The sequence below is a fragment of the Vidua chalybeata genome, unplaced genomic scaffold (genome assembly GCF_026979565.1).
Source record: "Vidua chalybeata isolate OUT-0048 unplaced genomic scaffold, bVidCha1 merged haplotype scaffold_273_ctg1, whole genome shotgun sequence".
Lineage (NCBI taxonomy): Eukaryota > Metazoa > Chordata > Aves > Passeriformes > Viduidae > Vidua > Vidua chalybeata.
Window position 1 is genome coordinate 7,631 of NW_026530387.1, and position 24,861 is coordinate 32,491.

At 48.4% G+C, this 24,861-nt stretch overlaps 1 protein-coding gene across 1 annotated transcript; it reads left to right on the forward strand.

Moving 5' to 3' along the window:
* Nucleotides 1–242: 242 nt before the first annotated feature.
* Nucleotides 243–24,861, forward strand: LOC128783387 (glutamate receptor ionotropic, kainate 5-like; the record flags this gene model as incomplete). Its single annotated transcript, XM_053934030.1, has 5 exons — nt 243–416; nt 16,089–16,193; nt 18,672–18,779; nt 21,741–21,935; nt 24,748–24,861. Coding segments are annotated over 5 exons (696 nt in total), but the record flags the coding sequence as incomplete, so codon positions are not given.

Sequence of the window (24,861 nt, forward strand, 5' to 3'; positions counted from 1 at the left end):
TGGGGTCTGGGGGGACCCCAAACCCTCAGGGGGACCCCAAAACTCGATGGAGACCCCAAAAACCTTGAAGGGATCCCAAAAAACCTCGGGAAAAAGTGACCAAAAATTGACAAAAATTAACAAAAAAATGACAAAGATTTGGAGATTCGACGTCTTGCTGAACCCAAACCCTTGGGGGTCTCTGGGGTGGGGATTTGGGGTCTGGGGGGACCCCAAACCCTCCGGGGGGACCCCCAAAAAAGCGGCCTTGTCTCCCCCCGCAGCTGTCGGCGGCGCTGCTCTTCGACGCCGTGCACGTGGTGGTGGGCGCCGTGCGGGAGCTGAACCGCAGCCAGGAGATCGGCGGGCGGCCGCTGGCCTGCGCCGCGCCCGGCATCTGGCCCCACGGCACCAGCCTGATGAACTACCTGCGCATGGTGAGAGGCACCCCGAAAAAAAAACCACAAAAAAAAACCCACCAAAATACACCCCGAAATCGGCTTGGAAAAACGCCGGGGAAGTGACAAAAACAGCACGGGAAAAAAAAAAAAACAGGAGCGCGCCAAAAATTGCCCTGGGAAAAACCCAGGAATGCCCCAAAAACCGCACTGAAAAAAAAACAGGAATGCCCCAAAAACCGCACTGAAAAAACCCAGGAATGCCCAAAAAAACCCCCCCAAAATCGCCCTGAAAAAAAAAGCCAGGAACGCCCTAAAATTGCCCTAAAAAAACCCAGGAACAGCCTAAAAACAGCCCTGAAAAACCCCAGGAATGCCCCAAAATTGCCCGGAAAAAAACCCAGGAACAGCCCAAAAATTGCCCTGAAAAAAACCCAGGAATGCCCCAAAAACCGCACTGAAAAAAACCAAAAACCGCCCCCAAAAAACCCCCAAAATTGCCCAGAAAAAAACCCAGGAACGCGCCAAAAACTGCATTTAAAACAGCCCAAAAACCGCCCTGAAAAAACCCAAAAACTGCCCCACAAAAAACCCCAAAATTGCCTTGAAAAACCACCAGGAATGCCCCAAAAACCGCCTTGAAAAAAACCCAGGAATGCCCCAAAATTGCCCTGGAAAAAACCCAGGAACAGCCCAAAATTGCCTGGAAAAAAACCCAGGAACGCCCCAAAAACAGCATCAAAAACCGCGTCAAAAAGTGCCCTGAAAAAAAACCCCAGGAACAGCCCAAAAACAGCATCAAAAACAGCCCAAAAACCGCCCTGAAAAAACCCAAGAACCGCCCCCAAAAAAACCCAAAATTGCCTTGAAAAACCACCGGGAATGCCCCAAAAACCGCCCTGAAAAAAACCCAGGAATGCCCCAAAATTGCCCTGGAGAAAACCCAGGAATGCCCCAAAAACCGCACTGAAAAAAAACAGGAATGCCCCAAAATTGCCCTGAAAAAAACCCACGAATGCCCCAAAAAAAACCCCAAAATCGCCCTGAAAAAAACCCAGGAACGCCCCAAAATTGCCCTGAAAAAAACCCAGGAACGACCCAAAAACCGCGTCCAAAGGTGCCCTGAAAAAACCCCAGGAATGCCCCAAAATTGCCCTGAAAAAATCCCAGGAATGCCCCAAAAAAAACCCCAGAATCGCCCTGAGAAAACCCCAGGAACACCCCAAAAACCGCCCTGAAAAAACCCAGGAATGCCCCAAAATTGCCCTGAAAAAACCCCAGGAACAGCCCAAAAACCGCCCTGAAAAAACCCCAGGAAGGCCCCAAAATTGCCCGGAAAAAAACCCAGGAACAGCCCAAAAATTGCCCTGAAAAAACCCCAGGAATGCCCCAAAATTGCCCTGAAAAAAACCCAGGAATGCCCCAAAATTGCCCTGAAAAAACCCAGGAATGCCCCAAAACCGCCCTGAAAAAACCCAGGAATGCCCCAAAATTGCCCGGAAAAAAACCCAGGAACGCCCCAAAAACAGCATCAAAAACCGCGTCAAAAAGTGCCCTGAAAAAAACCCCAGGAACAGCCCCAAAACAGCATCAAAAACAGCCCAAAAACTGCCCTGAAAAAAACCCAAAACCGCCCCAAAAAGCCTCCAAAATTGCCTTGAAAAACCACCAGGAATGCCCCAAAAACCGCCCTGAAAAAAACCCAGGAATGCCCCAAAAACCCCCCAAAATCGCCCTGAAAAAACCCCAGGAACAGCCCAAAACCAGCATCAAAAACAGCCCAAAAACTGCCCTGAAAAAAACCCAAAAACCGCCCCAAAAAAACCTCCAAAATTGCCTTGAAAAACCACCGGGAATGCCCCAAAAACCGCCCTGAAAAAAACCCAGGAACGCCCCAAAAATTGCCCTGAAAAAAACCCAGGAACAGCCCAAAAATTGCCCTGAAAAAACCCCAGGAACGCCCCAAAATTGCCCTGAAAAAAACCCAGGAATGCCCCAAAAAGAACCCAAAATCGCCCTGAAGAAACCCCAGGAACGCCCCAAAATTGCCCTGAAAAAACCCCAGGAACGCCCCAAAAACCGCCCTGAAAAACCCAAAAACCGCCCCCAAAACCGCCCAGAAAAAAATCCCAGGAACAGCCCAAAAACTGCCCTGAGAAAACCCAAGAACAGCCCAAAAACAGCCCTGAAAATACCCAAAAGCTGCCCCAAAAAAACTCCAAAATTGCCTTGAAAAACCGCCAGGAACGCTCCAAAAACAGCACGGAAAAAAAAACCCAGGAACGCCCCAAAAACTGCCCCAAAGAAACCCAAAATCGCCCTGAAAAAAACCCAGGGACACCCCAAAAACCGCCGTGAAAAAACCCAAAAACCGCCCCAAAAAAACCCCAAAATTGCCTTGAAAAACCCCAGGAACAGCCCAAAAACCGCCCTGAAAAAACCCAAAAACCGCCCCCAAAAAACCCCCAAAATTGCCCAGAAAAAAACCCAGGAACGCGCCAAAAACTGCATTTAAAACAGCCCAAAAACCGCCCTGAAAAAACCCAAAAACTGCCCCACAAAAAACCCCAAAATTGCCTTGAAAAACCACCAGGAATGCCCCAAAAACCGCCCTGAAAAAAACCCAGGAATGCCCCCAAAAAAAACCCCAGGAACACCCCGAAAACCGCCCTGAAAAAACCCAGGAATGCCCCAAAATTGCCCTGGAAAAAACCCAGGAATGCCCCAAAATTGCCCTAAAAAAACCCAGGAACAGCCCAAAATCGCCCTGAAAAAAACCCAGGAACAGCCCAAAATCGCCCTGAAAAAAACCCAGGAATGCCCCAAAATTGCCCTGGAAAAAACCCAGGAATGCCCCCCCAAAAAAACCCCCAGGAACAGCCCAAAAACCGCACTGAAAAAACCCAGGAATGCCCCAAAATTGCCCTAAAAAAACCCAGGAACAGCCTAAAAACAGCCCTGAAAAACCCCAGGAACGCCCCAAAATTGCCCAGAAAAAAAACCCAGGAACAGCCCAAAAATTGCCCTGAAAAAAACCCAGGAATGCCCCAAAATTGCCCTGGAAAAAATCCAGGAATGCCCCAAAATTGCCCTGAAAAAAACCCAGGAATGCCCCAAAATTGCCCTGAAAAAAACCCAGGAATGCCCCCCAAAAAAAACCCCAGGAACACCCCAAAAACCGCACTGAAAAAACCCAGGAATGCCCCAAAATTGCCCTAAAAAAACCCAGGAACACCCTAAAAGCAGCCCTGAAAAACCCCAGGAATGCCCCAAAATTGCCCGGAAAAAAACCCAGGAACAGCCCAAAAATTGCCCTGAAAAAAACCCAGGAATGCCCCAAAATTGCCCTGGAAAAAATCCAGGAATGCCCCAAAAAACGCCCTGAAAAAAAACCAGGAATGCCCCAAAAAACGCCCTGAAAAAAAACAGGAATGCCCCAAAATTGCCCTGGAAAAACCCAGGAACGCTCCAAAATTGCCCTAAAAATACCCAGGAACACCCTAAAAACAGCCCTGAAAAACCCCAGGAACGCCCCAAAATTGCCCTGGAAAAAACCCAGGAACAGCCCAAAAATTGCCCTGGAAAAACCCCAGGAATGCCCCAAAATTGCCCTGAAAAAAACCCAGGAATGCCCCAAAATTGCCCTGGAAAAACCCCAGGAATGCCCCAAAATTGCCCTGAAAAAAACCCAGGAATGCCCCCAAAAAAACCCCAAAATCGCCCTGAAAAAACTCCAGGAATGCCCCAAAATTGCCCGGAAAAAAACCCAGTAACGCCCCAAAAACAGCATCAAAAACCGCGTCAAAAAGTGCCCAGAAAAAACCCCAGGAACAGCCCAAAAACTGCCCTGAAAAAACCCAAAAACTGCCCCTCAAAAACCCCAAAATTGCCTTGAAAATCTGCCAGGAATGCCCCAAAAACCGCCCTGAAAAAAACCCAGGAATGCCCCAAAAACCCCCCAAAATCGCCCTGAAAAAACCCCAGGAACAGCCCAAAACCAGCATCAAAAACAGCCCAAAAACTGCCCTGAAAAAAACCAAAAACCGCCCCCAAAAAACCCCAAAATTGCCTTGAAAAACCACCGGGAATGCTCCAAAAACCGCCCTAAAAAAAACCCAGGAACGCCCCAAAATTGCCCTGGAAAAAACCCAGGAACAGCCCAAAAACTGCCCTGAAAAAAACCCACGAATGCCCCAAAAAAAACCCCAAATGGCCCTGAAGAAACCCCAGGAATGCCCCAAAATTGCCCTGAAAAAACCCCAGGAACAGCCCAAAAACCGCCCTGAAAAACCCAAAAACTGCCCCCAAAACCGCCCAGAAAAAAATCCCAGGAACAGCCCAAAAACTGCCCTGAGAAAACCCAAGAACAGCCCAAAAACAGCCCTGAAAATACCCAAAAGCTGCCCCAAAAAAACTCCAAAATTGCCTTGAAAAACCGCCAGGAACGCTCCAAAAACAGCACGGAAAAAAAAACCCAGGAACGCCCCAAAAACTGCCCCAAAGAAACCCAAAATCGCCCTGAAAAAAACCCAGGGACACCCCAAAAAACCGCCGTGAAAAAACCCAAAAACCGCCCCAAAAAAACCCCAAAATTGCCCTGAAAAACCCCAGGAACAGCCCAAAAACCGCCCTGAAAAAAACCAAAAACCGCCCCAAAAAAACCCCAAAATTGCCCAGAAAAAAACCCAGGAACAGCCCAAAAACCGCCCTGAAAAAACCCAAAAACCGCCCCAAAAAAACCCCAAAACTGCCTGGAAAAAAACCCAGGAACGGGTCAAAAACTGCATTAAAAACAGGCCAAAAACCGCCCCAAAAAACCCAAAAACTGCCTTGAAAAACCACCGGGAATGCTCCAAAAACAGCATCAAAAACAGCCCTGAAAAAACGCCAGGAACACCCCAAAACCAGCCCCAAAAATTCCAAAAACCGCCCCAAAAACCCCCCAAAATCGCCCTGAAAAAACCCCAGGAACAGCCCAAAAACAGCATCAAAAACAGCCCAAAAACTGCCCTGAAAAAACCCAAAACCGCCCAAAAAAACCCCAAAATTGCCTTGAAAAACCACCGGGAATGCCCCAAAACCGCCCTGAAAAAAACCCAGGAATGCCCCAAAATTGCCCTGAAAAAAACCCAGGAATGCCCCAAAATTGCCCTGAAAAAAACCCACGAATGCCCCAAAAAAAACCCCAAAATCGCCCTGAAAAAAACCCAGGAACGCCCCAAAATTGCCCTGAAAAAAACCCAGGAACGACCCAAAAACCGCGTCCAAAGGTGCCCTGAAAAAACCCCAGGAATGCCCCAAAATCGCCCTGAGAAAACCCCAGGAACACGCAAAAAACCGCCCTGAAAAAACCCAGGAATGCCCCAAAATTGCCCTGAAAAAACCCCAGGAACAGCCCAAAAACCGCCCTGAAAAAACCCCAGGAACGCCCCAAAATTGCCCGGAAAAAAACCCAGGAACAGCCCAAAAATTGCCCTGAAAAAACCCCAGGAATGCCCCAAAATTGCCCTGGAAAAAATACAGGAATGCCCCAAAATTGCCCTGAAAAAAACCAGGAATGCCCCAAAATTGCCCGGAAAAAAACCCAGGAACGCCCCAAAAACAGCATCAAAAACCGCGTCAAAAAACCCCAGGAACAGCCCAAAACCAGCATCAAAAACAGCCCAAAAACCGCCCTGAAAAAACCCAAGAACCGCCCCAAAAAAAACCCCAAAATTGCCTTGAAAAACCACCAGGAATGCCCCAAAAACCGCCCTGAAAAAAACCCAGGAACGCCCCAAAAATTGCCCTGAAAAAAACCCAGGAACAGCCCAAAAATTGCCCTGAAAAAACCCCAGGAACGCCCCAAAATTGCCCTGAAAAAAACCCAGGAACAGCCCAAAAATTGCCCTGAAAAACCCAAAAATTGCCCCCAAAACCGCCCAGAAAAAAATCCCAGGAACAGCCCAAAAACTGCCCTGAGAAAACCCAAGAACAGCACAAAAACAGCCCTGAAAATACCCAAAAGCTGCCCCAAAAAAACTCCAAAATTGCCTTGAAAAACCGCCAGGAATGCTCCAAAAACAGCACGGAAAAAAAAACCTGGAACGCCCCAAAAACTGCCCCAAAAAAACCCAAAATTACCCTGAAAAACCCCAGGAACAGCCCAAAAACCGCCCTGAAAAAACCCAAAAACCGCCCCAAAAAAAAACCAAAATTGCCTTGAAAAGCCATCAGTAATGCCCCAAAATTGCCCTGAAAAAAACCCAGGAACGCCCCAAAATTGCCCTGAAAAAAACCAAAAACCGCCCCAAAAATTGCCCTGAAAAAAACCCAGGAACAGCCCAAAATCGCCCTGAAAAAACCCAAAAACCACCCCAAAAAACCCCCAAATTTGCCTTGAAAAGCCGCCAGTAATGCCCCAAAAACCGCCCTGAAAAAAACCCAGGAATGTCCCAAAATTGCCCTGAAAAAAAAACAAAAACCGCCCCAAAAATTGCCCTGAAAAAAACCCAGGAACAGCCCAAAAAAAACCCCAAAATTGCCTTGCAAAACCCCAGGAACAGCCCAAAAACCGCCCTGAAAAAACCCAAAAACCGCCCCAAAAAACCCCAAAATCGCCCTGAAAAAACGCCAGGAACACCCCAAAAACAGCCCCAAAAATTCCAAAAACCGCCCCAAAAACCACCCTGAAAAAACCCCAGGAACGCCCCAAAAAAAACCCCAAAATTGCCTTGAAAAACCCCAGGAACGCCCCAAAAACCGCCCTGAAAAAAACCCAGGAACGCCCCAAAATTGCCCTGAAAAAAACCAAAAACCGCCCCAAAAATTGCCCTGAAAAAACCCCAAAAAAAACCCCAAAATTGCCTTGAAAAACCCCAGGAACAGCCCAAAAACCACCCTTAAAAAACCCAAAAACCGCCCCAAAATAAACCCCAAAATTGCCTTGAAAAGCCGCCAGGAACAGCCCAAAAACCGCCGTGAAAAAACCCAAAAACCGCCCCAAAAAAACCCCAAAACTGCCCGGAAAAAAACCCAGGAACGGGTCAAAAACTGCATTAAAAACAGGCCAAAAACCACCCCAAAAAACCCAAAAACTGCCTTGAAAAACCACCGGGAATGCTCCAAAAACAGCATGAAAAATTGCCCTGAAAAAACGCCAGGAACACCCCAAAACCAGCCCCAAAAATTCCAAAAACCGCCCCAAAAACCACCCTGAAAAAAACCCAGGAACACCCCAAAAACCGTCCTGAAAAAAACCCAGGAACGCCCCAAAATTGCCCTGAAGAAAACCAAAAACCGCCCCAAAAATTGCCCTGAAAAAACCCCAGGAACGCCCCAAAAAAAACCCCAAAATTGCCTTGAAAAACCCCAGGAACGCCCCAAAAACCGCCCTGAAAAAACCCCAAAACCGCCCCAAAAAACCCCAAAATCGCCCTGAAAAAACGCCAGGAACACCCCAAAAACAGCCCCAAAAATTCCAAAAACCGCCCCAAAAACCACCCTGAAAAAACCCCAGGAACGCCCCAAAAAAAACCCCAAAATTGCCTTGAAAAACCCCAGGAACAGCCCAAAAACCGCCCTGAAAAAACCCAAAAACCGCCCCAAAAAACCCCAAATTTGCCTTGAAAAACCCCAAAATCGCCCTGAAAAACCACCGGGAACACCCCAAAAACATTTGGATTTTGGGTGTGTTTCAGGTGTGTTTCGGGTGTATTTTGGGTGTATTTTTGGGGCATTTCAGGTGTAATTTTGGGGTATTTTTGGGGGTATTTGGGTGTATTTCGGGTGTATTTTTGGGTGTATTTTTGGGGCATTTCAGGTGTATTTTTGGGGGTTTTTTTTGGCTATTTCAGGTGTATTTTTGGGGTATTTTTGGGGGTATTTGGGTGTGTTTCGGGTGTATTTTTGGTGTATTTTTGGGGGTATTTGGGTGTATTTCGGGTGTATTTTTGGGTGTATTTTTGGGGCATTTCAGGTGTATTTTTGGGGTTTTTTTTTGGCTATTTCAGGTGTAATTTTGGGGTATTTTTGGGGGTATTTGGGTGTATTTCGGGTGTATTTTTGGTGTATTTTTGGGGCATTTCAGGTGTATTTTTGGGGTTTTTTTTGGCTATTTCAGGTGTATTTTTGGGGTTTTTTTGAGGGTATTTGGGTGTATTTCGGGTGTATTTTTGGGTGTATTTTTGTGGCATTTCAGGTGTATTTTTGGGGGTTTTTTTTTGCTATTTCAGGTGTAATTTTGGGGTATTTTTGGGGGTATTTGGGTGTATTTCGGGTGTATTTTGGGTGTATTTTTGGGGCATTTCAGGTGTATTTTTGGGGGTTTTTTTGGCTATTTCAGGTGTAATTTTGGGGTATTTTTGGGGGTATTTGGGTGTATTTCGGGTGTATTTTTGGTGTATTTTTGGGGCATTTCAGGTGTATTTTGGGGGGTTTTTTTTTGCTATTTCAGGTGTATTTTTGGGTTTTTTTTGAGGGTATTTGGGTGTATTTCGGGTGTATTTTTGGGTGTATTTTTGTGGCATTTCACGTGTATTTTTGGGGGGTTTTTTTGGCTATTTCAGGTGTAATTTTGGGGTATTTTTGGGGGTATTTGGGTGTATTTCGGGTGTATTTTTGGGTGTATTTTTGTGGCATTTCACGTGTATTTTTGGGGGGTTTTTTTGGCTATTTCAGGTGTAATTTTGGGGTATTTTTGGGGGTATTTGGGTGTATTTCGGGTGTATTTTTGGGTGTATTTTTGTGGCATTTCACGTGTATTTTTGGGGGGTTTTTTTGGCTATTTCAGGTGTAATTTTGGGGTATTTTTGGGGGTATTTGGGTGTATTTCGGGTGTATTTTTGGGTGTATTTTTGGGGCATTTCAGGTGTATTTTTGGGGTTTTTTTTTGGCTATTTCAGGTGTAATTTTGGGGTATTTTTGGGGGTATTTGGGTGTATTTCGGGTGTATTTTTGGTGTATTTTTGGGGCATTTCAGGTGTATTTTTGGGGTTTTTTTTTGGCTATTTCAGGTGTATTTTTGGGTTTTTTTTGAGGGTATTTGGGTGTATTTCGGGTGTATTTTTGGGGTTTTTTTTTGGCTATTTCAGGTGTATTTTTGGGGTTTTTTTGGCTATTTCAGGTGTAATTTTGGGGTATTTTTGGGGGTATTTGGGTGTATTTTTGGGGGTGTATTTTTGGGTGTATTTTTGGGGCATTTCAGGTGTATTTTTGGGGTTTTTTTGGCTATTTCAGGTGTATTTTTGGGGTATTTTTGGGGGTATTTGGGTGTGTTTCGGGTGTATTTTTGGTGTATTTTTGGGGGTATTTGGGTGTATTTCGGGTGTATTTTTGGGTGTATTTTTGGGGCATTTCAGGTGTATTTTTGGGGGTTTTTTTTGGCTATTTCAGGTGTATTTTTGGGGTATTTTTGAGGGTATTTGGGTGTATTTCGGGTGTATTTTTGGGTGTATTTTTGGGGCATTTCAGGTGTATTTTTGGGGTATTTTTTTGGCTATTTCAGGTGTAATTTTGGGGTATTTTTGGGGGTATTTGGGTGTATTTCGGGTGTATTTTGGGTGTATTTTTGGGGCATTTCAGGTGTAATTTTGGGTTATTTTTGGGGGTATTTGGGTGTATTTCGGGTGTATTTTTGGGTGTATTTTTGGGGCATTTCAGGTGTATTTTTGGGGTTTTTTTTTGGCTATTTCAGGTGTAATTTTGGGGTATTTTTGAGGGTATTTGGGTGTATTTCGGGTGTATTTTGGGTGTATTTTTGGGGCATTTCAAGTGTATTTTTGGGGTTTTTTTTTTGGCTATTTCAGGTGTATTTTTGGGGTTTTTTTGAGGGTATTTGGGTGTATTTCGGGTGTATTTTTGGGTGTATTTTTGGGGCATTTCAGGTGTATTTTTGGGGTTTTTTTTGGCTATTTCAGGTGTATTTTTGGGTTTTTTTTGAGGGTATTTGGGTGTATTTCGGGTGTATTTTTGGGTGTATTTTTGGGGCATTTCAGGTGTATTTTTGGGGTTTTTTTTTGGCTATTTCAGGTGTAATTTTGGGGTTTTTTTGAGGGTATTTGGGTGTATTTCGGGTGTATTTTTGGTGTATTTTTGTGGCATTTCAGGTGTATTTTTGGGGTTTTTTTGGCTATTTCAGGTGTAATTTTGGGGTATTTTTGGGGGTATTTGGGTGTATTTCGGGTGTATTTTTGGTGTATTTTTGGGGCATTTCAGGTGTATTTTTGGGGTTTTTTTTTGGCTATTTCAGGTGTAATTTTGGGGTATTTGGGTGTATTTCGGGTGTATTTTTGGGTGTATTTTTGGGGCATTTCAGGTGTATTTTTGGGGGTTTTTTTTGGCTATTTCAGGTGTAATTTTGGGGTATTTTTGGGGGTATTTGGGTGTATTTCGGGTGTATTTTTGGGTGTATTTTTGGGGCATTTCAGGTGTATTTTTGGTGTATTTTTGTGCCTATTTCAGGTGTATTTTTGGGGTTTTTTTGGCTATTTCAGGTGTAATTTTGGGGTATTTTTGGGGGTATTTGGGTGTATTTTTGGGGGTGTATTTTTGGGTGTATTTTTGGGGCATTTCAGGTGTATTTTTGGGGTTTTTTTGGCTATTTCAGGTGTATTTTTGGGGTATTTTTGGGGGTATTTGGGTGTGTTTCGGGTGTATTTTTGGTGTATTTTTGGGGGTATTTGGGTGTATTTCGGGTGTATTTTTGGTGTATTTTTGGGGCATTTCAGGTGTATTTTTGGGGTTTTTTTTGGCTATTTCAGGTGTAATTTTGGGGTATTTTTGGGGGTATTTGGGTGTATTTCGGGTGTATTTTTGGTGTATTTTTGTGCCTATTTCAGGTGTATTTTTGGGGTTTTTTTTTGGCTATTTCAGGTGTAATTTTGGGTATTTTTGGGGGTATTTGGGTGTATTTCGGGTGTATTTTTGGGTGTATTTTTGTGGCATTTCAGGTGTATTTTTGGGGTTTTTTTTTGGCTATTTCAGGTGTAATTTTGGGGTATTTTTGGGGGTATTTGGGTGTATTTCGGGTGTATTTTTTGGTGTATTTTTGGGGCATTTCAGGTGTATTTTTGGGGTTTTTTGGCTATTTCAGGTGTAATTTTGGGGTATTTTTGGGGGTATTTGGGTGTGTTTCGGGTGTATTTTTGGTGTATTTTTGGGGCATTTCAGGTGTATTTTTGGGGTTTTTTTTTGGCTATTTCAGGTGTAATTTTGGGGTATTTTTGGGGGTATTTGGGTGTATTTTTGGGTGTATTTTTGGTGTATTTTTGGGGCATTTCACGTGTATTTTTGGGGTTTTTTTTTTGTATTTCGGGTGTTTTTTTGGGGTATTTTTGGTGGATTTGGGGTACGTTTCAGGTGTGTTTCGGGTGTATTTCAGGTGTATTTTTGGGGTTTTTTTTTGTATTTCGGGTGTTTTTTTGGGGTATTTTGGGTGGAATTTAGGTGTGTTTTGGGTGTATTTCAGGTGTATTTTTTGGGTGTTTTTGGGGTATTTCAGGTTTATTTTTGGGGTATTTCAGGTGGATTTTGGGTGTATTTCAGGTGTGTTTCGGGTGGATTTTTGGGGTATTTCTGGGTGTGTTTCGGGTGTGTTTTGGGTGTATTTTTGGGGTATTTTGGGTGGATTTCGGGTGTATTTTGGGTGTACTTTTGGGGTATTTTTTTTGGTATTTTGGGTGTATTTTGGGGTATTTCAGGTATAGTTTTGGGGTATTTTGGGTGCATTTCGAGTGTATTTTTTGGGGTATTTTGGGTGCATTTCAGGTGTTTTTCGGGTGTATTTCAGGTGTATTTCGGGTGTATTTTTGGGGTATTTTTTTGGCTATTTCAGGTGTATTTTTGACGTATTTCGAGTGTATTTTTGGGGTATTTTTGGGCGCATTTCAGGTGTATTTCAGGTGTATTTTTTGGGTGTATTTTTGGGGTGTTTTGGGTGGATTTTGGATTTGTTTCAGGTGTATTTTTGGGGCATTTCAGGTGTATTTTTTGGGTATTTTTTTGGCTATTTCAGGTGTATTTTTGGCGTATTTCGGGTGTATTTTTGGGGTGTTTTTGGGCGTATTTCAGGTGTATTTTTGGGGTATTTCGGATGGATTTTGGGTGCATTTCAGGTGTATTTTGGGGGTATTTCAGGTGGAATTTGGGTGTGTTTTGGGTGTATTGTTGGGTGTATTCGGGGTTTATTTTTTGGGTATTTTTGGGGTGTTTCGGGCGGATTTGGGGTGTGTTTCAGGTGTGTTTCGGGTGTATTTTTCGGGTATTTTTTTGGGTATTTCAAGTGGATTTCGGGTGGATTTTGGGTGTGTTCCAGGTGTATTTTTTGGGGTATTTCGGTTGTATTTCAGGTGAATTTTTGGGGTGTTTCGGGTGGATTTTGGGTGTGTTCCAGGTGTATTTTTTGGGGTATTTCGGGTGTATTTCAGGTGAATTTTTGGGGTGTTTCGGGTGGATTTTGGGTGTGTTTCAGGTGTGTTTCAGGTGTATTTTTGGGGTATTTTGGGTGTATTTTTTGGGGTATTTTGGGGGTATTTCAGGTGAATTTTTGGGGTATTTCTGGTGGATTTGGGGTGCGATTCAGGTGTGTTTCAGGTGTAGTTTTGGGGTATTTTTTTGGGGTATTTCAGGTGGATTTCAGGTATTTTTTTGGGTGTTTCGGGTGGATTTCGGGTATTTTTTGGGGTGTTTTGGGTGGATTTGGGGTGCGTTTCAGGTGTATTTTGGGTATATATTTGGGGTATTTTTTTGGGTGTTTCGGGTGCGTTTCAGATGTATTTTTGGGGTATTTCGGGTAGTTTTTTGGGGTGTTTTGGGTGGATTTTGGGTGCGTTCCAGGTGTGTTTCGAGTGTATTTTTTGAGTATTTTTTGGGGTGTTCCGGGTGTGTTTCAGGTGTATTTTTGGGGTGTTTTGGGTGTATTTTTCAGGTATATTTTGGGGTGTTTCAGGTGTGTTTCGGGTGTATTTTCCGGGTATTTTTGGGGTGTTCCGGGTGTGTTTCAGGTGTATTTTTGGGGTGTTTCAGGTGAATTTGGGGTGCGTTTCAGGTGTGTTTCGGGTGTATATTTGGGGTATTTTTTGGGTGTTCTGGGTGTGTTTCAGATGTATTTTTGGGGTGTTCCGGGTGGATTTCAGGTGTATTTTTGGGGTGTTCCGGGTGTATTTTTGGGGTGTTTCGGGTGTGTTTCAGGTGTATTTTTGGGGTATTTCGGGTGGATTTTTGGGGTGTTTTGGGTGGATTTTTGGTGTGTTCCAGGTGTGTTTCGGGTGTATTTTTCGGGTATTTTTTGGGGTGTTTCGGGTGGATTTTTCCGGTAATTTTTGGGGTGTTTCAGGTGCATTTCAGGTGTATTTTTCGGGTATTTTTGGGGGTGTTCCAGGTGTGTTTCAGGTGTTTTTTTGGGGTGTATTTTTGGGGTGTTCCGGTTGTGTTTCAGGTGTATTTTTTGTGTGTTTCAGGTGTATTTTTTGGGGTGTTTCGGGTGTAATTTTCGGGTATTTTTTGGGGTGTTCCGGGTGTGTTTCAGGTGTATTTTTGGGGTGTTTCAGGAGAGTTCTGGGTGTATTTTTGGGGTGTTTCGGGTGTATTTTTGGGGTGTTCCGGGTGTATTTTTGGGGTATTTTTGGGGTGTATTTTTGGGGTGTTTCGGGTGTATTTTTGGGGTGTTCCGGGTGCATTTTTGGGGTGTTCGGGGTATATTATTCGGGTATTTTCTGGGGTGTTTCAGGAGAGTTCCGGGTGTATTTTTGGGGTGTTTCGGGTGCATTTGGGGTGCGTTTCAGGTGTATTTTTGGGGTGTTCCGGGTGTATTTTTGGGGTATTTTTGGGCTGTTTGGGGTGTATTTTTGGGGTGTTCCGGGTGTATTTTTGGGGTGTATTTTTCGGGTATTTTTTGGGGTGTTTCAGGAGAGTTCCGGGTGTATTTTTGGGGTGTTCCGGGTGTATTTTTTGGGTATTTTTTTGGGTGTTTTGGGTGTGTTTGAGGTGTATTTTTGGGGTGTTTCGGGTGGATTTGGGGTGCGTTTCAGGTGTATTTTTGGTGTGTTCCAGGTGTATTTTTGGGGTGTTTCGGGTGTAATTTTGGGGTGTTCCGGGTGTATTTTTCGGGTATTTTTCGGGTGTTCCGGGTGTGTTTCAGGTGTATTTTTGGTGTGTTTCGGGTGTGTTTTTGGGGTGTTCCGGGTGTATTTTTGGGGTGTTCTGGGTGTATTTTTGGGGTGTTTTGGGTGTATTTTTCGGGTGTATTTTTGGGGTGTTCCAGGTGTATTTTTGGGGTGTTCCGGGTGTATTTTTGGGGCGTTTCGGGTGGATTTTGGGTGTTTTTCAGGTGTATTTTTGGGGTGTTCCGGGTGTGTTTCAGGGGTATTTTTGGGGCGTTTCAGGTGTATTTTTGGGGTGTTCCGGGTGTATTTTTCGGGTCTTTTTTGGGGTGTTCCGGGTGTGTTTCGGGTGTATTTTTGGGGTGTTTTGGGTGTATTTTTGGGGTGTTTCGGGTGTGTTTCAGGTGTATTTTTTGTGTGTTTCAGGTGTATTTTTTGGGGTGTTTGGGGTGTACTTTTCGGGTGTATTTTTTGGGGTGTTCCGGGTGTGTTTCAGGTGTATTTTTTGGGGTGTTCCGGGTGTGTTTCAGGTGTATTTTTGGGGTGTTCCGGGTGTATTTTTCGGGTATTTTTGGGGTGTATTTTTGCTGTGTTTCAGGTGTATTTTTGGGGTGTTCCGGGTGTATTTTTGGGGTGTATTTTTGGTGTGTTTCAGATGTATTTTTGGGGTATTTTTTTGTGTGTTCCGGGTGCATTTTTGGGGTGTTTTGGGTGTATTTTTCGGGTGTATTTTTGGGGTGTTCCGGGTGTATTTTTCGGGTATTTTTTGGGGTGTTTCAGGAGAGTTCCGGGTGTATTTTTGGGGTGTTCCGGGTGTATTTTTCGGGTGTTTTTTGGGGTGTATTTTTGCTGTGTTTCAGGTGTATTTTTGGGGTGTTCCGGGTGTATTTTTGGGGTGTTTCGGGTGTATTTTTGGGGTGTTCCGGGTGTATTTTTGGGGTGTTTCGGGTGTATTTTTTGGGTATTTTTTGGGGTGTTTCGGGTGTATTTTTGGGGTGTTCCGGGTGTATTTTTGGGGTATTTTTGGGGTGTATTTTTGGGGTGTTCCGGGTGTATTTTTGGGTTATTTTTTGGGGTGTTCCGGGTGTATTTTTGGGGTATTTTTCGGGTGTATTTTTGGGGTATTTTTCGGGTGTATTTTTGGGGTGTTCCGGGTGTATTTTTGGGGTGTTCCGGGTGTATTTTTGGGGTATTTTTCGGGTGTATTTTTGGGGTGTTCCGGGTGTATTTTTGGGGTATTTTTGGGGTGTATTTTTGGGGTATTTTTCGGGTGTATTTTTGGGGTGTTCCGGGTGTATTTTTGGGGTGTTCCGGGTGTATTTTTCAGGTATTTTTTGGGTGTATTTTTGGGGTGTTCCGGGTGTATTTTTGGGGTGTTCCGGGTGTATTTTTGGGGTATTTTTTGGGTGTGTTTTTGGGGTGTTCCGGGTGTATTTTTGGGGTATTTTGGGGTGTATTTTTGGGGTATTTTTTGGGGTGTATTTTTGGGGTGTTCCGGGTGTATTTTTGGGGTATTTTTGGGGTGTATTTTTGGGGTGTTCCGGGTGTATTTTTGGGGTGTTCCGGGTGTATTTTTCAGGTATTTTTGGGTGTATTTTTGGGGTGTTCCGGGTGTATTTTTGGGGCGTTCCAGGTGGAGTACGACGGGCTGACGGGGCGCGTGGAGTTCAACAGCAAAGGGCAGAGAACCAACTACAGCCTGCGCGTGCTGGAGAAGGGCCGGGACGGACACCGCGAGGTGGGCAGCGCCCTGTGACCCCGGTGACCCCGGGTGACCCCGAGTGACCCCGAGTGACCCATGGGTGACCGATGGGTGACCGATGGGTGACAAATGAGTGACCCCGAGTGACCACTGAGTGACCACTGAGTGACCGCTGAGTGACCAATGAGTGACCAATGAGTGACCAGTGAGTGACCAGTGAGTGACCTATGAGTGACCCCAAGTGACCCCGAGTGACCCCGAGTGACCCCGAGTGACTGCTGAGTGACCAATGAGTGACCCCGAGTGACCACTGAGTGACCCCGGGTGACCAATGAGTGACCAATGAGTGACCTATGAGTGACCTATGAGTGACCTATGGGTGACCAATGAGTGACCGCGGAGTGACCAATGAGTGACCAATGAGTGACCAATGAGTGACCCATGGGTGACCAATGAGTGACCAATGAGTGACCCATGGGTGAGCAATGAGTGACCTATGAGTGACCAATGAGTGACCGCTGAGTGACTGCTGAGTGACCGCTGAGTGACCAATGAGTGACCAATGAGTGACCAATGAGTGACCCCTGAGTGACCAATGAGTGACCCTGAGTGACCCCTGAGTGACCCCGAGTGACCCCGGTGACCCCGAGTGACCAATGAGTGGCCACTGAGTGACCCCGAGTGACCAATGAGTGACCGCTGAGTGACCGCTGAGTGACCGCTGAGTGACCGCTAAGTGACCCCGAGTGACCGCTGAGTGACCAATGAGTGACCGCCGAGTGACCCATGGGTGACCAATGAGTGACCCCAAGTGACCCCGAGTGACCCCGAGTGACCGCTGAGTGACCGCTGAGTGATCAATGAGTGACCAATGAGTGACCAATGAGTGACCACTGAGTGACCCTGAGAGACCAATGGGTGACCAATGAGTGACCCTGAGTGACCCTAAGTGACTGAGTGACCACTGAGTGACCACTGGGTGACCCAGAGTGACCTTGAGTGACCACTGAGTCACCAATGAGTGACCCTGAGTGACCCCTGAGTGACCCCCCAGTGACCTCCATCTCAGAGTGACCCCTGAGTGACCCAACCCCCCCTGAGTGACCCAAAGTGACCCCAGAGTGACCCCAGAGTGACCCCAGAGTGACCCCTGAGTGACCCCTGAGTGACCCTGAGTGACCAATGAGAGAGCACTGAGTGACCACTGGGTGACCCTGAGTGACTGAGTGACCACTCGGTGACCCCTGGGTGACCCCAGAGTGACCACTGAGTGACCCTGAGTGACTCCGAGTGACCAATGAGAGAGCACTGAGTGACCACTGGGTGACCCTGAGTGACCCCAGAGTGACCACTGAGTGACCCTGAGTGACCCCGAGTGACCAATGAGAGAGCACTGAGTGACCACTGGGTGACCCTGAGTGACCCAGAGTGACCTTGAGTGACCACTGAGTGACCCTGAGTGACCAAAAGTGACCCCTGAGTGAACCTAGAGTGACCACTGAGTGACCCGAGTGACCAATGAATGAGCACCAAGTGACTCTGAGTGACCACTGGGTGACCAATGAGAGACCAATGAGTGACCACTGAGTGACCACTGAGTGACCGCTGGGTGACCGCTCGGTGACCACTGAGTGACCGAATGTGACCCTGAGTGACCACTGGGTGACCAATGAGTGACAACTGAGTGATCACTGAGTGACCCCCACAGTGACCCCCACCCCAAAGTGACCCCTGAGTGACCACTGAGTGATCCAACCCCCCCCTAGTGACCCTAAGTGACCACTGAGTGACCACTGAGTGACCTTGGGTGACCAATGAGTGACCCTGAGTGACCCTGAGTGACCCCTGAGTGACCCTAAGTGACTGAGTGACCACTCGGTGACCACTGGGTGACCCTGAGTGACCCCAGAGTGACCCCCGAGTGACCCCAGAATGACCCCCGAGTGACCCCAGAGTGACCCCAGAGTGACCCCTGAGTGACCCCTGAGTGACCCCTGAGTGACCCAGTGACCCCAGAGTGACCCAGAGTGACCCCCAAGTGACCCCCGAGTGACCCCAGAGTGACCCCTGAGTGACCCCAGAGTGACCCAGTGACCCCCGAGTGACCCTGAGTGACCCAGAGTGACCCAGAGTGACCCCCGAGTGACCCCCGAGTGACCCCTGAGTGACCCCTGAGTGACCCCAGAGTGACCCAGTGACCCCAGAGTGACCACTGAGTGACCCCCAAGTGACCCCCGAGTGACCCCTGAGTGACCCAAAGTGACCCCTGAGTGACCCCTGAGTGACCCAGTGACCCCAGAGTGACCCCCGAGTGACCCCCGAGTGACCCCTGAGTGACCCCTGAGTGACCCCTGAGTGACCCAGTGACCCCAGAGTGACCCAGAGTGACCCCCAAGTGACCCCCGAGTGACCCCCGAGTGACCCCCGAGTGACCCCCAGGACCCCCCTATGCCACGCCCCCCATGACCACGCCCCGCGTGGCCCCGCCCCCTGACGCCGTGGCCACGCCCCCAGGTGGGGGTGTGGTTCTCCAACCGGACGCTGGCCATGGACGAGGCCACGCTGGCCCTCAACGCCTCGGACAGCCTGGCCAACAAGACCCTCATCATCACCACCATACTGGTCAGCACTGGGAGCACTGGGAGGGGATTGGGGGGGACTGGGGGGGACTGGGAGGGGATTGGAATGAACTGGGAGGGGATTGGGAGGGGATTGGGGGGGACTGGGAGCGACTGGGAGGGGACTGGGGGGGACTGGGAGGGGAGTGGGGGGGACTGGGAGGGGAGTGGGGGGGACTGGGATGAACTGGGATGGGACTGGGGGGGACTGGGATGGACTGGGAGGGGATTGGGAGGGGATTGGGATGGACTGGGAGTTACTGGGAGGAACTGGGATGGACTGGGAGAGGACTGGGGGGACTGGGAGGGGAGTGGGGGGGAGTGGGAGGGAACTGGGATGGGACTGGGGGGGGACTGGGAGAGGATTGGGTGGGACTGGGGGGGACTGGGAGGGACTGGGATGGGACTTGGGGGGGACTGGGAGAGGATTGGGTGGGACTGGGGGGGACTGGGATGGACTGGGATGGGACTGGGGGGGACTGGGATGGACTGGGATGGACTGGGAGGGGATTGGAATGAACTGGGAGGGGATTGGGGGGGGACTGGAATGGACTGGGAGGGGACTGGGGGGGACTGGGAGGGGAGTGGGGGGGACTGGGAGGGGATTGGGATGAACGGGGAGGGGATTGGGGGGGACTGGGATGGACTGGGAGGAACTGGGAGGGACTGGGGGGGACTGGGGGGGACTGGAATGAACTGGGAGGGGATTGGGGGGAACTGGGATGGACTGGGAGGGGATTTAGGGGGACTGGGAGTTACTGGGAGGAACTGGGAGCGACTGGGATAGGATTGGGAGGGACTGGGATGGACTGGGAGGGACTGGTTATCGGGGTCTCCCTGACTGTTCCCACACCGCAGTGACCATTGCCGTGTCCCACTGACCACTCCTGTGTCCCACTGACCACTCCTGTGTCCCACTGACCACTCCTGTGTCCCACTGACCATTCCTGTGTCCCACTGACCACTCCTGTGTCCCACTGACCATTGCCGTGTCCCACTGACCACTCCTGTGTCCCACTGACCATTGCCGTGTCCCACTGACCACTCCTGTGTCCCACTGACCATTCCTGTGTCCCACTGACCATTGCCGTGTCCCACTGACCACTCCTGTGTCCCACTGACCACTCCTGTGTCCCACTGACCACTCCTGTGTCCCACTGACCATTCCTGTGTCCCACTGACCATTGCTGTGTCCCACTGACCATTGCTGTGTCCCACTGACCATTGCCGTGTCCCACTGACCATTCCTGTGTCCCACTGACCACTCCTGTGTCCCACTGACCATTGCCGTGTCCCACTGACCACTCCTGTGTCCCACTGACCATTGCCGTGTCCCACTGACCACTCCTGTGTCCCACTGACCACTCCTGTGTCCCACTGACCACTCCCACACCCCACTGACCATTCCTGTGTCCCACTGACCACTCCTGTGTCCCACTGACCATTGCCGTGTCCCACTGACCACTCCTGTGTCCCACTGACCATTGCTGTGTCCCACTGACCACTCCTGTGTCCCACTGACCATTGCCGTGTCCCACTGACCATTCCTGTGTCCCACTGACCACTCCTGTGTCCCACTGACCATTCCTCTGTCCCACTGACCACTCCTGTGTCCCACTGACCATTCCTGTGTCCCACTGACCATTCCTCTGTCCCACTGACCACTCCTGTGTCCCACTGACCATTCCTCTGTCCCACTGACCACTCCTGTGTCCCACTGACCATTCCTGTGTCCCACTGACCATTCCTCTGTCCCACTGACCATTGCTGTGTCCCACTGACCACTCCTCTGTCCCACTGACCATTGCTGTGTCCCACTGACCATTCCTGTGTCCCACTGACCACTCCTGTGTCCCACTGACCATTGCCGTGTCCCACTGACCATTCCTGTGTCCCACTGACCATTGCTGTGTCCCACTGACCACTCCTGTGTCCCACTGACCATTCCTGTGTCCCACTGACCATTGCCGTGTCCCACTGACCACTCCTGTGTCCCACTGACCACTCCTGTGTCCCACTGACCATTCCTGTGTCCCACTGACCATTGCTGTGTCCCACTGACCATTGCCGTGTCCCACTGACCACTCCTGTGTCCCACTGACCACTCCTGTGTCCCACTGACCATTCCTGTGTCCCACTGACCACTCCTGTGTCCCACTGACCATTCCTGTGTCCCACTGACCATTGCCGTGTCCCACTGACCACTCCTGTGTCCCACTGACCACTCCTGTGTCCCACTGACCATTCCTGTGTCCCACTGACCATTGCTGTGTCCCACTGACCATTGCCGTGTCCCACTGACCACTCCTGTGTCCCACTGACCATTCCTGTGTCCCACTGACCATTCCTGTGTCCCACTGACCATTGCTGTGTCCCACTGACCACTCCTGTGTCCCACTGACCACTCCTGTGTCCCACTGACCACTCCTGTGTCCCACTGACCATTGCCGTGTCCCACTGACCATTGCCGTGTCCCACTGACCACTCCTGTGTCCCACTGACCATTGCCGTGTCCCACTGACCACTCCTGTGTCCCACTGACCATTGCCGTGTCCCACTGACCATTGCTGTGTCCCACTGACCATTGCTGTGTCCCACTGACCACTCCTGTGTCCCACTGACCATTGCTGTGTCCCACTGACCACTCCTGTGTCCCACTGACCATTGCTGTGTCCCACTGACCACTCCTGTGTCCCACTGACCACTCCTGTGTCCCACTGACCATTCCTGTGTCCCACTGACCATTCCTGTGTCCCACTGACCATTGCTGTGTCCCACTGACCACTCCTGTGTCCCACTGACCATTGCCGTGTCCCACTGACCACTCCTGTGTCCCACTGACCATTGCCGTGTCCCACTGACCACTCCTGTGTCCCACTGACCATTCCTGTGTCCCACTGACGAATCCCACACCTCACTGACCACTCCCACACCCCACTGACCATTCCCGTGTCCCAAATCCCAGGAGAACCCGTACGTGATGCGGGTGGGCGGCGCGGGCGGCCCCGAGCGCTACGAGGGGTTTTGCGTGGACATGCTGCGGGAGCTGGCGGCGCTGCTCAAGTTCCGCTTCCACATCAAGCTGGTGGAGGACGGGCTCTACGGGGCCCCCGAGCCCAACGGCTCCTGGACCGGCATGGTGGGCGAGCTCATCAACCGGGTACGGCCCCGGGAGGTCCCGCGGGGGGCGGTGGGAATTCCCGCTGGGAAAATCCCGCGGGGAAAATCCCGCGGGGGAAAATCCCCATTGGGAAAATTCCCACTGGGAAAATCCCCATTGGGAAAATTCCCATAATGAAAATCCCACTGGGAAAATTCGCTTAATGAAAATCCCATAGTGGAAAAACCCATGGGGATAATCCCCATTGGGAAAATCCCCATTGGGAAAATTCCCATAACAAAAATCCCACTGGGAAAATTCCCATAACAAAAAATCCCATTGGGAAAATCCCATTGGGAATGGTGGGATTATGAAAAATCCCACTGGGAAGATCCCATTGGGAAAATCCCACTGGGAAAATCCCCATTGGGAAAATCCCCGTAACAAAAATCCCATGGGGAAAATTCCCATAATGAAAATTCCACTGGGAATGGCAGGTTTATGAAAAATCCCACTGGGAAAATCCCGCTGGGAAAATCCCATGGGGAAAATTCCCATAACAAAAATCCCATGGGAAAGTCCCCGTAACAAAAATCCCATTGGGAAAATCCCCGTAACAAAAATCTCTTTGTGAAAATCCCCATTGGGAAAATTCCCATAATGAAAATTCCACTGGGAATGGCAGGTTTATGAAAAATCCCACTGGGAAAATCCCACTTGGAAAATCCCATTGGGAAAATCCCATGGGGAAAATTCCCGTAATGAAAATCCCATTGGGAATGGCAGGTTTATGAAAAATCCCATGGGAAAATCCCATTGGGAAAATTCCCATTGGGAAAATCCCCGTAACAAAAATCCCTTTGGGAAAATTCCCATTGGGAAAATTCCCGTAATGAAAATCCCATTGGGAATGGCAGGTTTATGAAAAATCCCACTGGGAAAATCCCATTGGGAAAATCCCATGGGGAAAATTCCCATAATAAAAATCCCATTGGGAATGGCGGGTTTATGAAAAATCCCACTGGGAAATTCCCATTGGGAAAATCCCATTGGGAAAATCCCCGTAACAAAAATCCCACTGGGCAAATTCTCATTGGGAAAATCCTACTGGGAAAATCCCATGGGAAAAATCGCCATGGGGAAAATTCCCTTAATGAAAATCCCCATAACAAAAATCCCACTGGGAAAATTCCCATAATGAAAATCCCATAGTGGAAAAACCCATGGGGAAAATCCCCATTGGGAAAATCCCCATTGGGAAAATTCCCATAACGAAAAGTCCCATTGGGAAAATCCCATGGGGAAAATTCCCATAATGAAAATTCCATTGGGAATGGCGGGATTATGAAAAATCCCACTGGGAAAATCCCATTGGGAAAATCCCATTGGGAAAATTCCCATAACGAAAATCCCTTTGGGAATGGTGGGATTATGAAAAATCCCATTGGGAAAATCCCATTGGGAAAATCCCATTGGGAAAATCCCCATTGGGAAAATTCCCATAACAAAAATCCCACTGGGAAAATCCCATTGGGAAATCCCATGGGGAAAATTCCCATAATGAAAATCCCATTGGGAATGGCGGGTTTATGAAAAATCCCACTGGGGAGAATCCCATTGGGAAAATCCCCGTAAGAAAAATCCCAATGGGAAAATTCCCATTGGGAAAATTCCCATAACGAAATATCTCATTGGGAAAATCCCCATTGGGAAAATCCCCACTGGGAAAATTCCCATAATGAAAATCCCATTGGGAAAATCCCATGGGGAAAATCCCCACTGGAAAAATTCCCATAACAAAATTCCCACTGGGAAAATCCCATGGGGAAAATACCCATTGGGAAAATTCCCATAATGAAAATCCCATTGGGAAAATCCCACTGGGAAAATTTCCCATAATGAAAATTCCCAGACTGAAAATCCCATTGGGAATGGCGGGTTTATGAAAAATCCCACTGGGAAGATCCCATTGGGAAAATTTCCCATGAGAAAAATCCCACTGGGAAAATCACCATTGGGAAAATCCCTTTAACAAAAATCCCACTGGGAAAATTCCCATTGGGTAAATCCCACTGGGAAAATCCCTATTGCAAAAATCCCATGGGGAAAATTCCCATAATGAAAATCCCATTGGGAATGGCGGGTTTATGAGAAATCCCCCTGGGAAAATCCCATTGGGAAAATCCCACTGGGAAAATTCCCATAATAAAAACCCCACTGGGAAAATCCCATAGGGACAGCCAGCCCCGCTGACCCCGGGATTTTTTTGGGGTGCCGGGGATGGATGACTCCAGGATTTTTTGGGGTTCCCTGTGGGGGTCCAGCCGTGCTGACCCCTCGTTTTTGGGGTTCCGTGTGGGGTCCAGCCCATTGACCCCGGGATATTTTTGGGGTCCCTGGGGGATTTGAACCCTGGGATTTTTTTGGGGTTCCCGGAGGATTTGAGCCCCAGGATTTTTTTGGGGTACCGGAGGAGGATGACTCCAGGATTTTTTGGGGTTCGGTGCAGGGGTCCAGCCCCGCTGACCCCATGATTTTTTTGGGATGCTGGAGGAGGATTTTTTGGGGTTCCATGTCGGGGTCCATCCCCGCTGACCCCGGGATATTTTTGGGATGCTGGAGGAGGATTTTTTGGGGTTCCATGTCGGGGTCCATCCCCGCTGACCCCGGGATATTTTTGGGATGCTGGAGGAGGATTTTTTGGGGTTCCATGTCGGGGTCCATCCCCGCTGACCCCGGGATATTTTTGGGATGCTGGAGGAGGATTTTTTGGGGTTCGGTTCGGGGGTCCATCCCCGCTGACCCCGGGATATTTTTGGGGTTCCGTGTCGGGGTCCATCCCCGCTGACCCCCCGTTTTTGGGGGTCCCCAGAAAGCCGACCTGGCCGTGGCCGCGTTCACCATCACGGCCGAGCGGGAGAAGGTGATCGACTTCTCCAAGCCCTTCATGACGCTGGGGATCAGCATCCTGTACCGCGTGCACATG